General features: G+C 38.3%; 1 protein-coding gene across 3 annotated transcripts in view; it reads left to right on the forward strand.

Moving 5' to 3' along the window:
• The window catches only part of LOC139135711 (dynein axonemal heavy chain 12-like), a 55,078-nt gene that overhangs the window by 541 nt on the left and 30,892 nt on the right, over window positions 1–23,645 (forward strand). For 2 of the 3 annotated variants that reach the window (XM_070703343.1, XM_070703344.1), the window contains exons 2-29: window positions 420–737; window positions 2,222–2,248; window positions 3,189–3,378; window positions 3,848–3,923; window positions 4,316–4,558; window positions 4,845–4,956; window positions 5,583–5,928; window positions 6,835–6,926; window positions 7,140–7,318; window positions 7,819–8,080; window positions 9,050–9,256; window positions 9,677–9,798; window positions 10,322–10,580; window positions 10,978–11,163; window positions 11,695–11,895; window positions 12,648–12,842; window positions 13,227–13,348; window positions 13,662–14,221; window positions 15,416–15,557; window positions 16,684–16,972; window positions 17,413–17,559; window positions 18,153–18,398; window positions 18,982–19,211; window positions 20,110–20,293; window positions 21,224–21,448; window positions 21,983–22,165; window positions 22,617–22,736; window positions 23,156–23,347. In XM_070703343.1, the coding sequence (XP_070559444.1) occupies window positions 420–737; window positions 2,222–2,248; window positions 3,189–3,378; window positions 3,848–3,923; window positions 4,316–4,558; window positions 4,845–4,956; window positions 5,583–5,928; window positions 6,835–6,926; window positions 7,140–7,318; window positions 7,819–8,080; window positions 9,050–9,256; window positions 9,677–9,798; window positions 10,322–10,580; window positions 10,978–11,163; window positions 11,695–11,895; window positions 12,648–12,842; window positions 13,227–13,348; window positions 13,662–14,221; window positions 15,416–15,557; window positions 16,684–16,972; window positions 17,413–17,559; window positions 18,153–18,398; window positions 18,982–19,211; window positions 20,110–20,293; window positions 21,224–21,448; window positions 21,983–22,165; window positions 22,617–22,736; window positions 23,156–23,347 (5,655 nt within the window). The remainder of the gene's footprint in view (window positions 1–419; window positions 738–2,221; window positions 2,249–3,188; window positions 3,379–3,847; window positions 3,924–4,315; window positions 4,559–4,844; window positions 4,957–5,582; window positions 5,929–6,834; window positions 6,927–7,139; window positions 7,319–7,818; window positions 8,081–9,049; window positions 9,257–9,676; window positions 9,799–10,321; window positions 10,581–10,977; window positions 11,164–11,694; window positions 11,896–12,647; window positions 12,843–13,226; window positions 13,349–13,661; window positions 14,222–15,415; window positions 15,558–16,683; window positions 16,973–17,412; window positions 17,560–18,152; window positions 18,399–18,981; window positions 19,212–20,109; window positions 20,294–21,223; window positions 21,449–21,982; window positions 22,166–22,616; window positions 22,737–23,155; window positions 23,348–23,645) is intronic. The other variant, XM_070703345.1, reaches the window with a different exon arrangement.

Consider the following 23,645-nt stretch of genomic DNA (forward strand, 5'->3'; position numbering starts at 1 on the left):
GGAAAATCATACATATGTGTCAAACAAAGATAACTTTTTCTTCGTTGCATGTAGAAGATCAGTGAGTTCACAGTTATTATATAAGAAAAGTGTCGCAAAAAGTTTCCGATATGTTAACTTTTGAGGCGAGTTACATGTGATCATGGAGGTCAGTCTTCGTATGGTAGCCAACCCTTGCATTAAAAGTGATAAATCAGGTTAATCGTAGCTAATGCTTGTATTAATTTCAAATAGTAATGTAAATAATTAATACTACTTTTCATAACCTACCATGATGATATCTAAAATAATGTTTAATTTTTTTACCAAGTTTACATAACTGAAAAACTATATTGATTTGTCTTGCGTAGAACTGCAGTGTCATTGCATTTACTGTAAATTTTAAGAGTTTTCTTTTTGATGGCTATCCATTATTTCAGATGTCGTCAATATCACCGCGGCAAAGGGCCGTAAATGGTGCCCGCAATGGCCCAACAATGAGAAATGGCATACCAGGAGGAAGGTCCAGTCCAAACACAAATGGCGTGCCTTTACCACCCATTGCATCGGCGGGAACATCTGCCAATGCATCAAGCATGTTCACAAGAAGCAAATTAATGACATACAGACGCGCAGAGGAAATGCAACAGTTACTCCGAGACATTATGAATGAAAAAGCATTAAAAAGTTATGAAGAAGTTTCAGATGCTAATCAAAGACAACCGCCAAAGAAACGTGATCCAGATTATCCTGCAGAGGTTTGTATGAGGACATAGCCTGTTTATTGAGATTGTATATATATCATCATGATATGTGGAAATTTTTTGGCGATATGGATGCAGATATAAGCACAGTCCCTCTGGGCGCATGATATAAGTAATAATTAAGGCAACAAGTATCCCTGAGTAATTATCAGCAGTTTTGGTATTTGATAGTTAGCAAATAATTGATACGGTGCACAGATCAATTTTTTTAACTAATAGTCCTTGGATCTTTATCAGTAAAATCCAGCAGTCATCCAGCCATTACAGTGCTTTGCGTTCATTCTTATTTTACAATTGCACAAGTATTTTTTTCCATGGCAAGACCAAAGCAAATGGCCACATAAATACATCTAGTCTTTGCAAAATTCTTTGTTTGCCATTGACCTTACACTGCCATATTTGTTGCCATCGACCCTACACTATCAGATTTGCTCACTGTCACTAGATCATGCACCAAGTGTTGTGCATGAGTTCGTCTGAAACCATTTAATGCTATGACTTTCTTGGACATTACGTCAGATTACAAATAAATATCAAAAACAATTTATTTAAAGAAAAAAATCATGAAAATGTATATGAGAATGTTGATAGCCATGATGACTTGCAATTTAAAGGTTGAGCCTTCCTTTAAAAGGATGCGAAGCTATGGCAGCGTTCATTGTGTAAGTGGACACCAAACAGGCAGCATGCGGGCATACGCTCCAGAAAATGCCACGTTTTAGTTTTTTCTGGCCGCAAAAACGCAGACAGACTGCCAAGCGGTCAGGGCGAAGCTGCTGCGGATGGAACTCTGTGGTTATATTCAAATTCTAACTCGACTGGAAGACGATTTTTGAGAAAATTCGAGCATGGGGTGGGGAATCAATGACCATTGACGAATTGAACCGACCGTCACTCTAACGCTTTTATAAACTCTGTTTGCAGGATTAGCAAAAGGTGACAAAAGCTTGAGATCAGTTTGTGTAATTAATGTTATAGAAATCAAACATCGTACTGGCCAGGTGTTTGACTGGGAGGAGAACTCCACTAATGCGAAAAACTTGGATTGAAAATTGCAGCTTTAAGATAGCAACACTGTGCGCCCATTAACCAATGCCTTTGTATAGCATTCTATATGGTGATCATTTTATTTTTTTAGTATAATACAATACACTGCATCCCTAAGAACGCCTCCAAACATATCTTGGCCTGAATGTTGTGTAACTTTAATATTGATAATCTTCATTTTCTCTGAAAAGTACTAATGGCATGTTTTTGTATTTTTTTTTTCTATTTTTCTTTCAATGTTTGATGTGTCTTCTGTTTATCTAACTTTCCCAACTCATGGTTCCTTCCCTGTCCACACCATCTGTATCTCATTCAATCTTTTCTTCCCAATCCCTCTCTCTGTCATACTCCTTTGTCCTTGTCATTTCTGTTTGTCAAAATGAACCCTGCCAAAAAAAATGATGCAAAATCTTTGAACTTGGTCTCTAAAGATGATGAGCAAGGACAGGCGAGTCAGAGTAAGTATACACTTGTATCACATGGTACTACTTTTATGGCCTGATCACAACCCAGTTATGATGTGTCCAAGTGCACTGTTTGGAATGCTTGAGAAATAATTCCTCTGAACACTGCGCTAACCAACATTATGTACTGACACTCACCGACACATAATAAAATAAAATGTTGTGCTCCTTGGGGTACATGATAACAGTCTTTGCATAATGAATATTGATTTCCCAACTACGTAACCAGACTTATGGATTTCTTCGCATAAATGTTTATCAAAACATTTTGTGCTTAGAATACCCGTAATGTAATGTGTACTTAGTTTCTTACTCAGAACCCTTGATGTTATTTATTTGCCTTTGGAACTTGTAAACTAATCAACGTCTGGAAACACTGATTTGCTGTTTTACAAAATAAGAAAAAGTACAAATTTTACATAAATGAGTGACAGCGAAATGTAATTCTTACAAAGAATTTGGCCAGATGAGATATTTTAACTATAAGCCACCCCAGTGATGGGTATAGCATGGATTTTGACCAGCTTACAGTGCATACGCACTGGCGATAACAAGTGCATATATGGAGTTAACTGATCAAACTCAAGTGGTATACCTGTTGCTGAGGTGGTTTATTTTTCTTGTATTATAGTGATATTTTAAAAATTTGGTGTGAAACATTTAAAAGGTAATTTTTCTGTAGGAATCAGGTCCTAGAATTTTCACCATCATTATACTGGTATAATAGAATTGGTCAAACACTATTTCACAAGTGTTTGTAAAATGTTTAAAGTTTTGTTCTCATTTAGACAATCCTTTCATGCATAAGTATTGACCATTCGTGAAACTGAGAAATTTAGTCTTTGCTTTTGCGGACCATGCTTGATTCCTTGCTCCTTCAGGTTGTATTTGATTGTGTGGACTAACTTTGCTCTTGTCCCGTTTGTATCTGTAGGTCAATTACCAGTTCATGAGACAATGTGTAGAGAGTGGTCCAGTGGTACCCATGGAACAACACTGGGCTGAGTCCATTCTGACCATGATTCCAGCAAAACTGAAACAGTCGGCCAGTATGAAAGAATACATCCAGGAGCTCTTTGATGAAGTCAAGGGAGATTATAAGACCAGCATGAAAAGATCCATGGGTATGTCCAAAAAATACATCTTTACATCCCTGAATGTCTGTGATGTCAATGCAGAATGTTTATTCTGAATACAACATTTTCACTTCACTTTGGTCTAGAGGACAGAAACATGCTCTGTAATAACATTTTATCATGATCTGTTTGGTTTTGATCTGAGCACATCATTAAGGCAAAGAAGTCTCCAAGTCAATTAATTTGTGAATGGGTTTGTCATCTGTTTGCTTTCAATGATGAAGTTTGTCATTTGTTAATTGAGGGCTTTTTTACAGGCCAATAGGCAACAAGGAAATAGAAAGGGCATCTGATTGAATATCAGTTTAATCCTGGTTGAATCCCTAAAGTCCTTTATTTTTAGTTGACTTTTACAATCTCAATCAGAGTTGATTTTGTCGCTCAAACATTGTTGTGTTTTCTCGCTTTTTTCTAAGTCAGTAATAATTAAAGTATCTCTGTTTATACTTACTTGCAGTCCAACATGTTTTGGTCAAACCAGAAGTGAAAGGCCTGGAAAGTGACATGACAGGAAGACTACCAGAAGAGCCAAGGTATTGCTCAAAAATTCATAAACAGAGACGTATTTCGAAATGTATACATTTCTACTGTCACAACAAATGTTTCAAAATATTTTAAAATATTCTCTTTTAATCACTGCATTGACATTTTACTCCTTTTTGATTAAGTTCACTCCATTCTGAACAACTGAAAGACAGAGCAATCGTTTTCAATGACCAACATTTACAGAACACAAGTTAGCTTGCAACACGTTTTTCTTTTGATGATTATCATGTGGTCATTAAAAAAAAACCATGACAGCAGGTAAGAAGCAGAACTAGACAGTAGTGTGTGAAGAAAACATCAGATCTTACTCCTTGAATGTAAGATTTACCAAGTTTCACTGTCCTTCATTCATGTTCCCCATTGTGGTTGTATATTGCAGTGGCTTGGATTTCTCTAGTCCCTGGAGAGAAGATTTCCTACAGAACACAGAGCAAATCAGGTGTACCCTTCACATCACACACCCCTCCATGCAGACAGTGTTGAAGAAATGCCAGTGTGACCTGGGCAAAGCACCTCTCATTGACTTAGCTCCGCTGAGAGCTCAGGGACCAATAGAGATTGAGCATTTGAAGAACAATGTGATTCTTGACCTGGAGAAAACAGAGGAACGACTCATGCACAGGTGAGTCAAGAGATTTAGAGTGTTGCCAGGAAAACACTTTACATCCTAACTTTGACATATACATGTAATAGGTATTTCCTGAAATGAAAGTTTAAAGGCTAGTTACCCTCATACTTAGTCCAATCATATTTATTGTATTGTGAAGGAAATTGACGGTTGTAGCTGTATTGGTCTATACTTCCATATGATTTGATTTTAAAACACCATGAATATGTTTAGAAATTATATATTGTACGCATTGTTTTTTTGGATAAATGACAATCTTTGACTTTTTGAAATTCATCAGCTGGTGGCCAGAAGTTCTGAATGAATTTGTGGACAAGAACAAGTTCAAGGATATCCGGGGAGAAAAGTTGGAATCTTTCTACAACAGTGTACAGACTTTGATTTCAAATCAGGTAGGAAATTTACTGAATGCTCCCTTTGATTTGATATTGTTGGTATTCATTGACACTCTTACATGTCATTATAGCCATCTTCAATGAAAAAAAGTGGCAATGTCTGAAAATTGTGTATTAATATCAGAGTGTGATATTTTTGCCAAAAAAGGTTTTAAAAGTTATTAAGTTTAAAGTTTGAATATTCAAGTTTGTATTATATATCATTTTCTTGGTCTGCTTGCAAAAGTAGGCTTAAAAAGCCATTGTTCTGATAAATTTTGGAAAATAGCCTGTACACACTTTTCATCATCATGCATGTTTATCACGAACAAATGAATTTGGGTCTGCATGAAAATTGGTAGATTTTGCAACAGTAGATTTTGCAACAGTTTATATATATTTTCACTCTTAATCTGCTAATAAAAATGCTACACATTGTTTCTAATGCACCTGTTACATGTAATGTCTTCCAGGAATTTCAAATTTCTTGATTCCAAATGGTCAGTACTACTAAGAGAAGATAATTGTGTCCTAATCATTGATGCAATTATCAAACTTAACACTGGATGCATCATGTACACGGGCTTGTTACTTTTTCACATATACACAAAAATACAAAACTTGATTTCTGTTTTCTGTTTCAGCTCAAAGACCTGATAGTACGTACTATAGAAGCATGGGTGGCCCTCTTTGATCTTGATGACAAGCAGCACTTGCCCATCTTCAAGATGGAGCTCACCTTTGACAACGACAAGATGGAGTTCTACCCATACTTCTCTGACCTGGAGGATTGCCTGCTGTTCGTAGTGACTCAGATTACAAAAACCATGCAGGCAGTTCCCACGGTGCAGTCCTGGCTATCAGGTACAAACGAGCTGTCGTACATTGATGCCAGCACAGCCCAGCACGTTCTGACCTGGGCCAATGGGGAACTCAAGGAGGCCTGTAAGCTCAACTTTGAAGGCCCAGAAGCCCATCTACAAAGTTACAGTAAGTCCAGATTTTTTGTGTGACTTGCGTCATGCTGATATTTCTTGACCCATGTTATGACCATGATTTGGACCATTTTTGCCATTTTCAAATGGTCAAAGTGGACCCAATGAAGTGGTATGAAAGGGTTAAGAAATACAGCATTGACCACTTCGATTACTTGAATATTTGAGAGAAAACACTGAAGTTGTTTTGTCAGTTTTATAAAATGAGGCTTTTACATGGTTAGAAGAGAAATGCTTTCTTCAAATTATCATGCTGTTCCCAAAAAAATCAGCTGCATCACCATCCATTGCTAAAACAGCATCATCTTTCATTTTTTGTCAAAGTTCACAAAATATTCTCATCAAACGAGTTAGGTCTTTAGTACTAGTCAGCTGTTGTGCTGGTTATCATTTGTAATATTGATAAAGGCTTTCCATGATCTGTACTATCAAGAAAATGCTATCATGAAATCTCCATGTATTTGTCATGTGACATATATCTAAGGTGCTCTTCTATTTATTTGCTGGCTGTTACGTAATTTCTTCATCTATTTCACTTTCAACATAAAAGTAAATCATATTGTGTTATCTGTTTTTGTTCGCTAGAAGTTATATCGGTGGGCGTGTTGGTGGCAGAGTGATAATTAAGTGTTGCTTTAACGTTTAATGTAAAAGAAAAAATTAACAGTGCTCAGTATTGTTGGATCTAACAGATTACATGTTGTAAGTCTGCAGTCTGTAATGTATGTTTGTGCTATCCAGTCATCCATCTATCCACTCATGCCATGCGCTGCATCCATGTGAGTTCAAGGCTAAAGAGTTCATCGTCACCTTCTGTAAGTACTCAACTTTGGTTGACTGCAACTTTGTAGCTGGCACATAATGGATTACTAATGACTGTCCTCTGATCTTTCTGTTGCAGTGGACAAATATGAATTCCTGTGTAACGGAGAAGCGTTGTCTAAAGTGACACAGTTCTTGGAAGAGGAGCATACATTCCCAGAGTATTGCAAGGTATCTCCTGTCTTGCAAATACGTGTTGTGTGCATGTCCAGTTATTTTTTTTTCATTTTTTGTTCAGAAGTTTTGCAATTTGCTGTGTCTTGTCTAAGTGTTTGTGATCGAAGTTCAGTTTTTGTGTGTCCTTCTGACAAACTTGATGCGATGGAGACTACAACATGAACTTGAATTAAAAGTTCTCCCCTGTAAATTGTTCTTTACCCGTAGTATGTTGATGAGTTCAGAGACCTTGCCAGGGAGATACTTGGGTTGGACTCCATTGCCCATTTTGACATGGTCAGGCTGGATTGTGAAGATCTGAAGAGAGGTCTTGCTGAGAAATCCAGGAGCTATGCAGACATGTTATTAAGAAGGCTATCTTCAGACCACATGACAGAAAACAACGCGTAAGTTCCAACCATTAATGTGAAATCAATTATCTGCCCAAGGGTGCATCTATTGTGTCGAGTGAAAAGAACTCAGCATTACGTGGTAGTTTCATCACAACAAGCAGGGATATCTACATTTTCAAACTTTCCAATGTTTTTTTAAACTTTTCAATCTCCAAAGTTGAACTCTGTAGTATCATTGTATTATATGAATACTTTGGATTTGAACATACAGAGACTGTTTCAAAGTGGCTCTTATGAGTCAACAATTTTAGAACTCCACCTCAAACACTGCTCTGAAATTTACAAACGAAACAATGAAAAATTCCATGTCTGTGCATCCTATGAAGGGCTCTATCTTTTACTTGATTGGTAAAGCTTGTCATTCGGAAATAGAAAGTAAAACTGTCACAGTAAGTCCATCCATTCCCAGGGTAGAAATCAATACTATGTGAAATATTGTTAATACCAATATTTCAAGCATCTAATCCAAGGATCTGCTGTGTTTTGCATTTCAGCATTTGTGAAGAGTTTGAAACCATCAAAGCCCGTGCTCTGAAAAACCCTGAAACTCCAGAGGAGCTGGTTGACATGGTGTCATACATTGAGAAAGCCCGTGTTGATGGAATCCGAGCTCTGAATGAGAGGATAAAAGAGCAACAGACACGACTCAGTTTCCTGCTAGACGTATATTTCTTTCCCCAAGAACACATCGACTTGAACTGCGTGGTGCTCACTTGGCCTAAGAATATACAGCCAGTCTTTGATGAGAATGATGATGTAAGCCAACATTGTTTTTATGATGTCTTAGTGAACAAAATAGAATAACACTGTCTTGAGTAACAATGCTGTGACTTGCAATCAAATCGGGATCATGAAAATTAGTAGAAAATACAGGATGATGTGATATTGTGAAATGCATTTAGTAGGTGATTTGTGTGAAAACTGCCACTATTATTGATTATGTAGTATCTGAAACACCGTAACAATGGAAGTAAATGGGAAGGTTAACTTTTGACTGTGTCATCAACCTGCCATAAAACCACATGACATCATATTCAGCAAGGTAAACAGTCAAAGAACCATTGAAGGACACATCTTGGATGCATTTGCATTATACATCTACTTTTGTTTTCAAGGTGATTCTGTTTTAAAAAGTGAAGTACACATCATGAAAACACTGCTTGTGAAATATACATCGTAAAGATAGAACTTTTTCAAAAATTAGAAGAAAATTTTGCTTTTTAAAGATGGATAAAACAAATCCTCTTTTATAAATTTTCCTAAATTATATCATACTAGTATATTTATGGCAAAAGTATAGTGAGATATGAAGGTAATAGTGCTATATTTGACATGCTGCACAGATGGAATTCAGCGAGCTCTCAGTTTGAGTAAAACAGCATAATTCCAAAATCCTGTTACGACATAATAGCAATAATCCACCCCTAGAAACTTATAAACCAATTTGATTTTGACCAGTCAACTCCATATAGGCACTTGCTATTGCTCATACATATATGTTATAAAGTGGTATTCCTGTTGCTGGGGTTGTTTATTGCTGATACAATGTGAACAAGAATTACATACTGTATCAATAATTGAAACAAACATGGCATGGAATGACTTTAATATCAGTTATTGACACAAAAATGGTGTGGAATCATGTTTATATCAGTCAATAACACTGAAATGGCACAGAATGACATGTGTATTATTCATTGATCCTCTCGTTGTATTCCGTCACAGCTTGTGGAAGATGCCAAGAGGAAAGGTGAGAGGGAACTGCTGGAGAAGAGGGAGAAGGTGATGCTGGAGTTGGAAAAACTCAAGAGGCGTGTGGAAGAGTTTGGAGAGTACGGAGAGCTGGATATGATGGTGCAATATGTCAATGATGTCAGGGCTGTACAGAAACGTGTCAATGATGCTCAAGAAAGCATTTCTACTATTAACAAGGTAAGTGCTTGTTGACATACCAACGATGAAAGTGTTTTTTCCCACAATGCCTTTCAGCAAAGATACCAAGTTTTGTAGTGTGACCATGTCTATTGCAAGTAGGTATAATATGGTGTGCTCAATGGTCTTGCTCCGGAATAAAAAAGGACTCGCAGTGTTCCAGAGATTTTAAGTACACCAGGAGGTCACATGATGGTGGTATGAACAAGCCCATGAGTATAAGCTTGATTGAAATACACATATTTTGATAAGAGTTTGTGAACATAGTTTTGTTTGTACATAGTCAATTTGAATTCTAGGTTTAACCCATTGAGTCAATGTCGTGAACATTACAGAAATTGTGATTTTTTATGTTTTTTCATGTAAACTGCCGAGATTTGTTTAAATGTGAGCACCTTTTTTACCTCACTGTTACTGTAGGAAGAAGCTTTGTACAAATGGGACAAAACCAATTACCCAGAGGTGGACGAAATCACTGTTGGCATTGAACCCTACCAGAAACTGTTTGGAATGGTTGTAAAGTGGCAGAGAGCAGAGAAAAAGTAAGTTACATGCACTTTTTCCCAGGATGGAAAATACCAGGTTGTTGTATTGAAGTAAATGGATTAAACTTTGTAGCCAGACTTTGCTCTATTGTCAATTTTGTGTGCTGATTATATAATATTTATCTATAATATTACTGAAATAGCTACTGTGAGTGAGAGTAAGCTTATCAAGGTGCTTGTCTCTCACTCTTGGTTTTCCAATGATGACACAAATTTATTTGATGGGGAGAGTATATTTTATGTTCATGGCAATCTACTTTCCACTTTACATTAGCATTAATGTAGATGTTCTAAATTGGTTACCTTCAAACAACGAAGCAAGAAGTCAAAACTTAGTTAACCACTTCCTGGAGCATAGAGAGGCAGGATTTTGTGTTAAAAATTGTTTCCAACACTCGGTTTCAAATCAATCACTGAACCAAGACTTTTGTTTGAGTATTGCATGGATGGACCAGAGTTCAGCGTCTGAAGGGATTAATTGAACTGAGTTCTAAATATCGACACGTTGCTTTGCTTTCAGATGGATGGATGGTTCATTCCTTGAGCTGAATTCAGAAGCTATCGAGGGCGAAGCAGACGAGTTCTGGCGGGAGATTTACAAGATCACCAAAGTATTTGTCAACGCCAAGAAGAAAGGAGATGCCGAGAAATCCAAGAATGCTCCAGTGAGAAGACGTCGCCCTGGAGAAGAAGACGACGACAAGAAAGAAGAGGATGAGCCAGGAATGGCTGCGTTGAAAGTTTGCAACACTATACAAGAACAAGTCAAAGAGTTCAAGGTATTAAGAGAGGATTTTCAATGAAGTTTTAGAGTCTCATGGAGAGTTTCAATTTTCTTTTATTTTCAGGAGTTTCTTCGATTAAGTCTATTTCTCTAATGTTTGTAGGGTTAAGAGGACAAATATGTGAAAAAAGCAGATTTACCTACATTTTACACATATTTGAAAAGTAAAATCTGAGACGTTGTGTTACATTTGAAAACTGTTCACTAGAAAGACTTGGTACAGTCCATAATTATCTTCAATACATCAGATGAATCAATATACACAAAAAGGGGATGAGAAGGGTGAATACTTATTTTGTTCAGGTGAAACGTATTCTCCCCTCCCCATGCTTTGCCCTGAAATGCTTAAAAACTTCCTTTGAACTAAATGAACCCTTCCTTCTGTCCTTCAGGAATACATTCCGGTGATCTCCACCCTCTGCAACCCTGGCTTGAGACAGAGACATTGGGAAAAGATATCAGACATAGCTGGCTTCGATATGACCCCGGACACTGGTAGCACCCTGAGAAAGGTGCTGAAGAAAAACCTGGACCCATTTATGGAACAGTTTGAGACGATCAGTGCTGCCGCTAGCAAGGTGAGGATTTGTGTATGACAGACCTGTCCATGCTTGCATCTGGTGGCTTCCACACTGTCTAATCAGTCTGCCAGTTTGTGATTTCATGTTCTTACTCTCAAGCTCCCAGAGCAAAAGTGATTTCCTCTTCATCAAGCACTAATCAATATATTGTGTTACTCAGTGTTAACGATTTCAGTGTATGTTTGCATTTATGATATTGTAGATTTGGGGAAGAAAAAGACAGGTCTGATTCTTCAACAGATAATTATATTTTCTGAACATTTTCCAATGTGGAATTTTGTCACAAAATTAGAAATCCAGTGCATTCTTGATGTGTTACATCATCAAACAGAGAAGTTAATTTTATTATTAAATGACTGAAGAAAAATGAGTACCGTAATTTGGAACAATACAAAAAAAGTACATTTTCATAACAAATCAACTCTCTTTTGTCTCTTTTTGACAAATTGACCAGAATTTATTTCTAAAGCAGAGGTTTCTACCTAGTACTGATGCATGCATTGAAAAAAACTCATATATTCTTGACAGGAATATTCCTTGGAGAAAGCATTACAGAAGATGTTGGATGAATGGGAGGACATTGAGTTCAACCTTGTGGACTACAGAGACACTGGTGTCAAGATCTTGGCGTCAGTGGACGATATTCAGACCCTGTTGGATGACCAGATTGTCAAAACACAGACCATGAGGGGATCTCCTTTTATCAAACCCTTCGAGAAAGAAATTAAGGTGGGGGTTGCTTTTTGACTTAATGGTCGCACTGTCAAAAATGTCTGGGAAAAAATTGATTTTTCTGTCTGAAGGTAGTTTGCACCTCGAAAATAAGACTTAAACTTTTGCTCAAACTTTCTCAAGCTAAAATTCAACCATTAGATTTTAATCAAGATTAAAAATTTGGGGTCACTATACAAATTTGTCACTAGAGAAACAAATTATTGAATATTTATTTGATATTCAAAATGACCACCATCACTATGTTTCATGGATGGGGTGAAATAAATTTCCTGATTTTCACAAATCTAAGCGAGTGAAAACTATATTTACTCAATAAGCTTCAAAATGAACCCCTATAAGGGGTAGGCCAAAGAATATTGAAAAAGTTTGAGAGACCGAATATCTGTCCCGGAGGAGCATTCTACCTTACGAGGGATTAGGTAGTGTTTTTTATACCTGGTTAGCAATGCTTGAATACATGCAGCAAAAATATTGAGACTGATATCGTTATTTAAGCTCTTTTGTGCCATAACATGATCTGCATTTAAGAAGGGCAACTGTTAACTTATATTCTAAAAACCTTGGGACAGCAAAGATATTTCACACATTAGCCACACATTGGGCCAGAATTTTAAACCTTGAGAGAATAGCAACAAATACATGCTGTACAGAATACTTGTAAATCCATCTGGAACTCTTGTCATAATGTACTCCCAAGTAACGGTTTTGAAGTTTGTTCTAAAGTAATGTCTTTCATCTGTCTTCAGGAGTGGGAGGAGAAACTCATCCGGGTGCAGGAAACCATCGATGAATGGCTGAAAGTGCAAGCACAGTGGCTCTACCTGGAACCTATCTTCAGCTCCGAGGACATCATGCAGCAGATGCCTGAGGAGGGGCGTCTATTCCAGACCGTGGATAGAAACTGGAAGGATGTCATGAAACATACAACCAAAGATCCAAAGGTGAGAGGGGCTGTGAGGGGAGATGAGGAGGTGTTGTGAGGGGAGATGAGGTGGTGTTTTAGATCACTAGTGCAACACTGCACCACCGATGTTGTTAATTTCATGATGAGATATCAACAAATGAGACATTGTTATTTCATTTAGCAATGCAATGACAATCAAAATAGTGAAAGGCAGTAAACTGTACTGCAATTCCCTGCGTATCTTTTGTAGCACTACCACAGAAAAGAGGACCCACGTCCTACAAGTGGTGTACCAGTAGTGGATTATATATGCCAGTAACTCTTGGAAGATGACTTAAATCTTTTGTGATTGATAACAAAACATAGCCTTTTAGAGTATAAAATAGTTAACCCATTGCCATATTGTGTTGATTTTCAACAGGTGATGGCTGCAACTTCCCTGGCAGGACTGTTGGAGAAACTGTTGGACAGTAATAATTTGTTGGACAGAATCATGAAGGGACTGAATGCATACCTGGAGAAGAAACGTCTTTTCTTCCCAAGGTAAAGTGTCACGTGCAGTTGTTTCAGGAGTTTCCATTTGAATCCAGGATGGTATTCATTGTGCTGCCAGAACTTTTCTCATTCTTTCAGTATCAACAGAAAGTTTTTGTTGTGAAGAATTATACATTCCACAATATTTAAAATGTAAGAAACTCACAGGATGACTTTCGGAAAATTTTCCTAGCTCTTTGATCACAAGTCAACAGATGTATGCTTAACATCAGGCTTGTGAATGACACAGATCCATCAACAGCTCCACAATACACAAAACTTATAAAACACAAATTTTCTCATTTGAACACCTATCCCACAGATTCTTCTTCTTGTCCAACGATGAGATGCTTGAAATTCTCTCCGAAACCAAAGACCCACTACGTGTGCAACCTCATCTCAAGAAATGCTTTGAGGGCATCGCTAAACTTGAGTTCACCCCGACACTGGACATCTTGGCCATGTTCAGCAGTGAAGGGGAGAGAGTGAAGCTGAGCTCGGTCATATCGACATCCGAGGCACGCGGAGCAGTGGAAAAATGGCTACTGCAAGTACAAGACGTGATGTTGCTTAGTGTGCGCGACGTCATCGAGGCGGCGCACGAGGCATACGCCATCGAGGCCCGAGAGGACTGGGTGCAGGAATGGCCGGGGCAGGTCGTGCTGTGCGTATCTCAGATGTACTGGACCGTGGAGGTGCATGAGGCCATCCGTGCCGGACCTCAGGGCCTGCCGGAATACCTGGAGAAGCTAAGGGCTCAGCTTGGGGACATTGTACAGCTTGTTAGAGGCAAACTTTCCAAACAAACTCGTATCACTCTTGGAGCTCTTGTGGTCATTGACGTACATGCTAGAGATGTTGTGGCAGATATGGTGAAAAAAGGTAAATATTACTGAGACGTTTCACCCTCACAAGACTTGATAATACTGGATTCATACTGTAGGGCTTTATTACTGGTCAAGATTATCCTGCAGGTGCACGTAGTTCTATTTGATTATCAGTGAGTCATGACAAGCAAGATACTGCCATGAATAAGTTGTGAGTCTCTCTTCTTCAAGTTCAATGACCCTTTCATCAATATATGCTGGTGTAGCAATGTTGTGTGACTGCACCCATAATTGCTGCATTGTCGTTAAGGGTTAAGGGTAGAAAGCAAGAGAAAGCAAAAATCATCAAGACAACACAAGTGATACCGGTATATATCTTATATCTGCTAGGATCAGTCTATTTTAGATTATTACACCTCACGTATTATCCAGGTACTGTGATTGGCTGAGCCTTACTCACGTGATATAGAACAAAAAGTGATAGAACATGGCTTGGGTGATATAGCCCTGTCGCGTGCGCTGATATAGCACTGTCGCGTGCAGTGATATAGCCCGCTACCACGTTCTGGAATACCGCGCGTCCTTTCTGCGCGTACAACATCATCGCGTACATTTGCTTGGTATTTTCTGTACAGCAATAGCTTTTGAAAAGGTACAAGAAATTAGCTGGACCTGAAGTAGAGGACATTTAGTACATTAATGATTAAACGAGAAAAGCTTTAACAACACTGTCTTTGTTTTTATAGACGTTAATTTAAGTTGACCTTCAACTTCATGTAGCATTACGATCGAGCAACAAATAGAACGCTTCACTGTGGGGAGTCAAAGTTTCGAAAACAACAGTGTTTGTTCAGTGTAATAAAATTAATAACACACGCTAGCACGGGCAAGATCACGATTTGTTGCCTGCCCTCGGGCTGGTGCTCATGACGGTAATATTGATGATACCCTCGCCTTCGGCTCGGGCATCATCAATATTACCGTCATGAGCACCATCCCTTGGGCGGGCAACAAATCGTGATCTTGCCCTTGCTGGCGTGTGTCTATTATTTAAAAATAATTAGTCAAAAAATCAGATCTGAAAAAAGCCTGTGACATCATACCTCCCAGCTACCTAGACAGGCTGTACTGGTGGATGAAAAAAAGACCAATTTTGAAAAAACTTCCCTTAGGATAGAAGCCATGGTCACTATGAAAGTATCTATTTTTACTGACACACTGTGGTTGTCTGTTTGAATCTGTAAACCAGGTGTGAACTCTGAGAATGACTTCAACTGGTTGGCTCAGCTGAGATATTACTGGGAACAGAAAGGTGATCTGAAGCAAGGTGTCGTCAGAATCACCAACGCCACCGTCAAATATGCAAATGAATACCTTGGCAACTCAGGAAGGTAAGAGAAGAAGTAGTACCGTACTCGTCCGAGTATAAGCCCCTGCTCGTGTATAAGCCCCCCTACTGATTTTAGAGGATTTTAGAAAATGCATTACATCCGTGTATAAGCCCCTACCCTAGTGTAACTCAAATACAGAAAGGTTAGGAGAGTATATTTGGTCATTTAACTTGGTAAAATTAATTTTAGATAATAAAGAAACCATTAAAAGATGTTAAAACAATGGGAAACTGGAGTTCCCTTGACAATATCGTAAGGAAAATGACACGTTTTTCCAGTACTATCTTGATTCTTTGACCCTACTCACCCCCTTCGCCTAAATAGAATAGTCTCACTCACGTCCGCCATTGTTTATTTTCATTCACGGCCACGATGTTTTCATGCTTGAAACATGCAGTTTCTTTTGTTTGTAGCAATTACCCTTTCATTTGTGAAGACTTTTCCTGGTGACTATTACAATTTTCACTGCTATGTTGTTGTTTTCACAAGATGTAGACAGTTTGATATTGGAATATTGAGTTGCCTTTCCATGTAGGCAATGCATGCCTGTTCACATTACTGTTGATCAGCAGCATACATGACGTCTTTGTTTCAAGTTTGGGTTTTTTTTCGACGCTGAAATTTCACCAAAATGTCACTTCTGTATTCAGAGATTGTACAATCAATTTCTTTGGATGTGTAAGTCGATTTTGAAAGCGATAGAAAGATCGAGTGGTGTTGAAAAAAATCGTGCATAAAATTAGCATAAATTAAGCGTCCATGCCAGATAACATGGGGTTGCTCGAGTATAAGCCCCTCCCCTAGTTTTACCGCTGTATAGTGTTGCCGAACCGGGGGCTTATACTCGGACGAGTACGGTATTACCTTTTGCTGTTGAATAAGAAGTAATACCATAGTCATAGTCTTTGCTGATATTTATGTAAGCATGATGCCACAAGAGTGATTATAGAAAAAAGGCAAATACCCATTACTTCATTGGTACTTGGAAAGAAGGGAATCAAAGTTTTCTAATGATAAGAAATGAAAGGAACATCTCACATTAGCTGTACAGATACAGCCAATTTCTATCTAGGTAAACTATGGTACAGATCAGAGACATAACCTGTAAATTTTTTCCCCCTTTCAGATTGGTCATCACACCACTGACAGATCGTTGCTATCGTACCCTGGTTGGTGCCTTCCACTTGAATCTGGGCGGGGCTCCCGAGGGTCCTGCCGGCACGGGCAAGACAGAAACCACCAAAGATTTGGCCAAAGCCCTGGCTGTCCAGTGTGTGGTGTTCAACTGCTCAGATGGTCTGGATTACCTGGCCATGAGTAAGTTCTTCAAGGGATTAGCATCCTCTGGTGCATGGGCCTGCTTTGATGAATTCAACAGAATTGAACTGGAGGTGTTGTCAGTGGTGGCACAACAGGTTAGTTGATACCATGTTGCATGGTGTAATTCTGTGTTGATTGCTATCCATGTGGTGGTAGCACGATCTCATCATTAACACCCTCTGTGAGGTTTTTTCAATAACAGAATGCACCCAAAAATAGTTAAAAAATCATTGATTCAGAAGTGGTGTGATGTATACAAATATATTCTTATCTTTGTTTGATCGTGACACTATAGAATAAAGTTACATTTACATGTGATGATATGATCTGCTGACTATAATGTATATAATTTTGTTGTCAGCAATAGAAATAATATTCAAATTGATGTTTTGAATCATCATTTATTGCAATTGACAAATATGACCATAAAACTGTGGACTTCCTGAGTTCAGTTTGCTCATTGTAATGAGGACTGCTTGAGTTCAATTCCTAATTGTAATCTCTGTTTCACCTCTGTGTTGTAAAATCTCCTTAGATTCTCTGCATCCAGAGAGCTGTGATGGACCATGCTGAGATCTTTTCATTTGAAGGCACAGATTTGGTGTTGAACCCCAACTGTTTTGTAGCTATCACCATGAACCCTGGTTATGCTGGGCGTTCTGAATTGCCAGACAACCTTAAGGTAAGCACAGAAAGTCTGCTGTATCGGATTTTATGGAAAAGGAAAAGGCCTTTCAAGGGTTTGGGAAATATTCACTCTGTCATTGCTATTCCCCGCTATCAACAGAAAAGTTGGACATTCACAGATGCATAATAGGTAAAAAGGCCCATTTGCAAATGGCGGCATCATTGCTATCTCATAATAATATGCAATATAAATATTTGTCAGAAAATGTAAATCACATTTTAGGGAATTATACATGCAAGAAGAACAAGAACACAACTTAATGGGGGACTGCATAGGTTATGATGAATACTAGCCTTGTAAATATACTGATATACCAGCTGCAATAGTAGCTTTACATGCAACACTGACAAAATTTGTTGTAATTTCTAGCAGCAGCGTCCAATTTTGCACACGTGCAGCTATATATTTAGTAACAAAGCTGCAGCCATGAATAAGTCTATCACACATTACTAACGAGGGAACGTTAACCCTGTCAATGCCATAGTTTGTTGTGACCCAGTTGTGTTTCCATGGCAAAGTTTGACCATTACACTGGGACAGAGGAGTGGAAGGGTTCAACATCTCAAACAAATGTTTCTATATTCTAGGTATTGTTCCGAACAGTGGCTATGATGGTGCCAGACTACGCCATGATTGGTGAAATCTCACTCTACTCATTCGGTTTCATTGACGCTCGCAACCTGGCCGTCAAAATTGTGATGACCTACCGACTGTGTTCAGAACAGCTCTCGTCACAGTTTCACTACGATTACGGCATGAGAGCTGTCAAGGCGGTACTGGTTGCTGCTGGAAATCTCAAACTGAAATTCCCTGATGAGAATGAAGATATCCTAGTAAGTTCATCATAATTTACCGAATGACGTTAACTTTGCACCTGAGTTAGATAAGACATAGTTTATGCAAGTCCAAGTGACACATATTTAGAACTTGAAAAAAGATATTATTATGTAGAATATTCAGAAACACATAGTTGTTCACGTTTTGCCATGTTAACATAGGGCATTGAATTCTGCAGAGTCATGCCAAAGAAATCTATGATGACAAGACATTATCATATTAGTAAGTACTGTAATCACATGCAGCTCTTAGGATAAACTAAAAAAAATGCATTTCAATTCTGTTCTCTCACAAGAGAATGCTTTCTTTTTTTTGTGTTTTAGTTTGTTTGAAAGTTTAGCTCTTTCACCACCATGGTTTGACCCAACCCCATTGTTTTCTGTGGTGAAGTTGGACCTCTGTACAGGGAAATGGGGTGAAAAGGTTAAACTATGATATGATATTGAAAAGTAGTTAAAATGCATACATTGTATCACAATAATGTACCTTCTTTAAAAAAATGAATCCAAACTTGAAGATAGATTAATTTTGCCTGAATATCATATTGACACACCAATGGTTCATTCATTTCCTTTACAGTTACTGAGATCCATCATTGATGTGAACAGGCCCAAGTTCTTGTCTCACGATATCCCGTTGTTTGAGGGTATTGTGTCTGACTTGTTCCCGGGAATTGTACTCCCGGAGGCCGATTACAGGGTCTTCCTGGAAGCCGTTGAAGAAGTATGCAACAAAATGAACATCCAGTTTGTGGACGTGTTCAAGGAGAAAATCATCCAAACCTACGAGATGATGATTGTCAGACACGGGTGAGTAAATATATCTTGTCAGTATAGAGGGGAAGACTGAGTAAAACATGGTGTGATGAATCAATAAAGCACTCACAGATGACAAAGATGCATAAATTAATACAGAAAGAAATCTTTCTTGAGAAGTCCACCATATCACATTGTATTGAGTGTCCTAGTAGTGTCCCTTTTCAGCAGTGACTCCTGTCACATAACATCACATATGACATCAATGTACATAGAACATGATACCCAGCAACATAGACTTCACATCACACAATGTCATGTCTTGTATTATTACACCACAATGCATCACCACTTCACATCATCTCAGATCACATCACATTACATGTCACATCACATGACAACATCACATGACATCACATCACATGACAACATCACATCACATCACATCACATCACATCACATCACATGACATCATATCACATCACATTACATGACAATATCACATGACATGACATGACATCACATCACATCACATCACATCACATTACACATGTCACATCACATGACAACATCACATCACCTCACATTGCACAACTCATCATATCATATGGTGTATCACCTCATATCACATTAACATCTTGAATATCTCATAGCACATTGCATTCCATCACATCACGTCACATCACATCATATCACATCACATCGCATCACATGACAACATCACATCACATCACATCACATCACATTACACATGTCACATCACATGACGACATCAAATCACCTCACATTGCACAACTCATCATATCACATGGTGTACCACCTCATATCACATTAACATTTTGAATATCTCATAGCCCATGGCATTTCATCACATCATGTCACATAAAATCATGACCTTATTATATATCCCACATGGCACCATTGAAAAAAATCTGTTCTAATTGTTTTTCAGATTTATGTTGGTTGGTGAACCGTTCTCCGGCAAGACTTCAGTATTACACGCCTTAGCAGACACACTGACACTGTTGAATGAGAAAGAACTCAATGAGGAAGAGAGGGTGATATACAGAACCATCAACCCCAAAGCTGTCACCATGGGTCAGCTGTTTGGTCAATTTGATCCAGTCTCCCATGAGGTAAGGCTTCAAAAAATGCCCTGATATCTTGTCCCTGTGTGACAATTAAGATTTTTACATCATCATTGTGTGATAGTAATCTGTACTTCCCTCGTACATTACTGCTGTTACTTATGATACACCCTGTTTTTGTATCTGTGCAATAAAAAGAACAAAGTCTTTTATCGATATGAGAACACCGAATTTACAAGTATTAACTACAACAGTAAATAATATGTAAGGCCTCGTTGCCCCAATTGTACACCATTGGAAAGAACAGATGATTGGACCAAGCTTTTAGCTATAAAGGGTTAAAAGGACTATCATTTCAAAAGTTACTCAATAGCAGTACCTGCAGGTACACAACAAAGCATTTCACAAAATGCTTTACCTGATGTGACCTTGTAATGGTTTTAAGCTTTGAAATGTGGAATTCTGACGCTAATATTCTGAGCAATATTCTCTCAACACAAACGCCATTTCAATACGAAGATGATGGCAGCTATAGAGCCATCCACCCGTACGGTGAGGTTTAATGGGATCTTTTGCATTTCTGGTAATGTTGGCATGGATGTCAGGACTTGTGCCTATCATATGAAACCCCATCCCTCAATGGTTTGCTTTCAGACCTGTTTAGAACTTATGACCATTCATGCACTTTTACTCCTCATCCAAAGCACCATACAGCATGGGTTTCAATGTTTTGAGTCAATGTTTGATGAATAAAAAGAAGGATTATTGGTTTGCTGTTTTATTGCAACATCCATATTTTAAATAGTCTGTGTGTTGCACCACATCAAGGTAAATTGTCTCCTTTTTCCCCATGCCCTTCCGGCCACTCCCAAGACTTCACATGAATTTGCATTTCCAAATTGGCTAAACTTATTTTTAGTCACTGCCATAATAAACATACTTTTATAATACAAATATTAACACCTTTTTATATTACAGTGGACAGATGGTGTTGTGGCGAACACATTCCGTGAGTTTGCCTCGGCTGACAACCCAGACCGTAAGTGGGTGGTGTTTGACGGACCCATTGATACGCTATGGATTGAGAGTATGAACACTGTCTTGGATGACAACAAGAAGCTGTGCCTGATGAGTGGGGAGATCATCCAGATGTCAAATTCCATGAGTCTCATCTTTGAAACCATGGATCTCTCCCAGGCTTCAGTAAGTGGTTGTTGCAAAATTGTCAGTTACCCCAAAGGGGTAAATGGCTTCTATCATACTCTGTAGAATATTGAAGGTGTCATCATCGTCCAGCTGACATTCAAGTCCATGTAGCTATCATTCCTGTCAACCTGTTCATCCCCAGCTCCCTGTGAACAGTTCCAAAATCACCATTATTATCAATGGGTTTGGACCAAACCAGGGGGTGAATGGGTTAAAGCAGAAGTGATCAAATCCGTCAAATACTTGACAGTGCCAGGGGCCAGTATCAATCAATCAGTATCCAGTGGCATTGCAACCAAGTCAAATATCCATTCTTCATCATAAGTTTTGACATTTCAATCAGACTTGTAAAACTCTAAGTATACTGGCCCAGGCAGAGAAATAATGTTGGTCACAGACCTTTGAGGAGTAGAATTGGATAGTCATACCCCTGTGTAGACAGGTTACCTCCCAAAGTGGTCTGATTAAAATGCATAATGAAATAACGTCATTTTGCCTAGAGTAACATATTAAATGATTGTTCTATTACAGCCTGCGACTGTAAGTCGCTGTGGTATGATCTACTTAGAACCATCTCAGCTAGGATGGCAACCATTGGTAGAATCCTGGTACAAAGAAATACCAGAATACTTGCAGAAGGAAGAAACACTCCTGAGGGCGCTCTTCAATTGGCTGGTGGAACCATTGCTTGATTTCCACCACAGAAACTGTAAGGTAAATACCCTCTCACCTGTAACACTGAGAAATGTATTTAGAATTAGAGAAGAGGACTCCATTCTGATGTAGGAGCTTTTGCTTATTGCTCAATAGATTATGTTTGATTCATCATGAGAAACTTGTTAACTCCATATTTTACTCTCTATACACTGCATTCTTCAAAGGAACCTTTGAATATTTTATATTAAGAGGCTCTATCATTCATACAAACTCAAACTTCAAGGGTGAAGTTTCAGTCTTACATTCCTCATCTGAGGGACTTTACAGAAGCAGCCACCTGCACAATCCCTCTCATTGTCATTTAGAGTTGGACTTTGTCATAATATTATGTAAAAAATGGATGAAAATGAGGGTTTAGTAATTTATATTTTATGTTTTCATATTATTTAATGGGTACAGGCATATGGTTGTATTGATTCATTCTTGTGCATGGCTATTTCCCCACTAGGAATATGTACCATCCAGCACCAGTAACCTAGTGAAATCTTTGATGTACTTGATTGTGATGTTGTTGGAGGAAAACAACGCTGGAGAAATTGAATCCAAGTATCTCAAAATCTGGATTATTGTAAGTTTCTGACAGCTTGTCATCCTATCAGTGTTTGCATGATTTTAAATGTCCTCTGAGATGTATGAAGAATTAATACTGGCAGGTGTGTGTATGGGATAAAAAATGTCATGGAAATGGTAGATGTGTAGGAAAAGAGAAACAACTTTGTTGATAATCACTTTTCATCAAAGGATGTAGAACAGCATTTTAGTATTTGTTAATGTGAACAATATATAAATGGGTATTTTATTGAGTACATAATGAGTATTTTTTAAGTCGCAATCCTATGATGATTATTCATCATCAATCATGAATATTTATAGATCATGGATCACACAGTCTTTATCTCAAACACTACAACCATCACAGGAGATAACAGCTGTTGACAGTTGTATTGTATCACAACTAATTTTTTTTCTGTGTTTCTACACGTACAGTCAAGTTTCTTCTTCTCCTTGACCTGGTCCATTGGTGCAAGTACTGACAATGATGGACAAGTGAAATTTGACCATCAATTCCGTGAGATGATGTCCGGCAAGGCTGAAGACATGCCTCCTATTCCAAATGAAGTTGGTAAAATTGAAGTGCCCATACCACCAGAGGGCACTGTCTATGACTACATGTTTGAGGTTAGTGAAATATTTATCCTTAAGTGGCAGTAGGGATATATATTTAACCCACCACCATTTTTTATGTCAGAAGTTTAATGCAATTTACTGTCATTAATTCATTGCCTAAAATTCAATGTCATTATTTTTGAAGTTGTGCATGTAACATCATTCTATTACGTCATCAACACTCTAGGAATCACATGAGAATGCACTGCGCATGCGTAACTTCAGCGTTCCGTAGCTCTTTGCGTAGCTTGCTGGCGATACACGTGGTGTGTTGCATTCAGCGTTTCGTTCCAGGAGTTGTAATAGTTTA

Source organism: Ptychodera flava, chromosome 6 (assembly GCF_041260155.1).
Source record: "Ptychodera flava strain L36383 chromosome 6, AS_Pfla_20210202, whole genome shotgun sequence".
NCBI lineage: Eukaryota > Metazoa > Hemichordata > Enteropneusta > Ptychoderidae > Ptychodera > Ptychodera flava.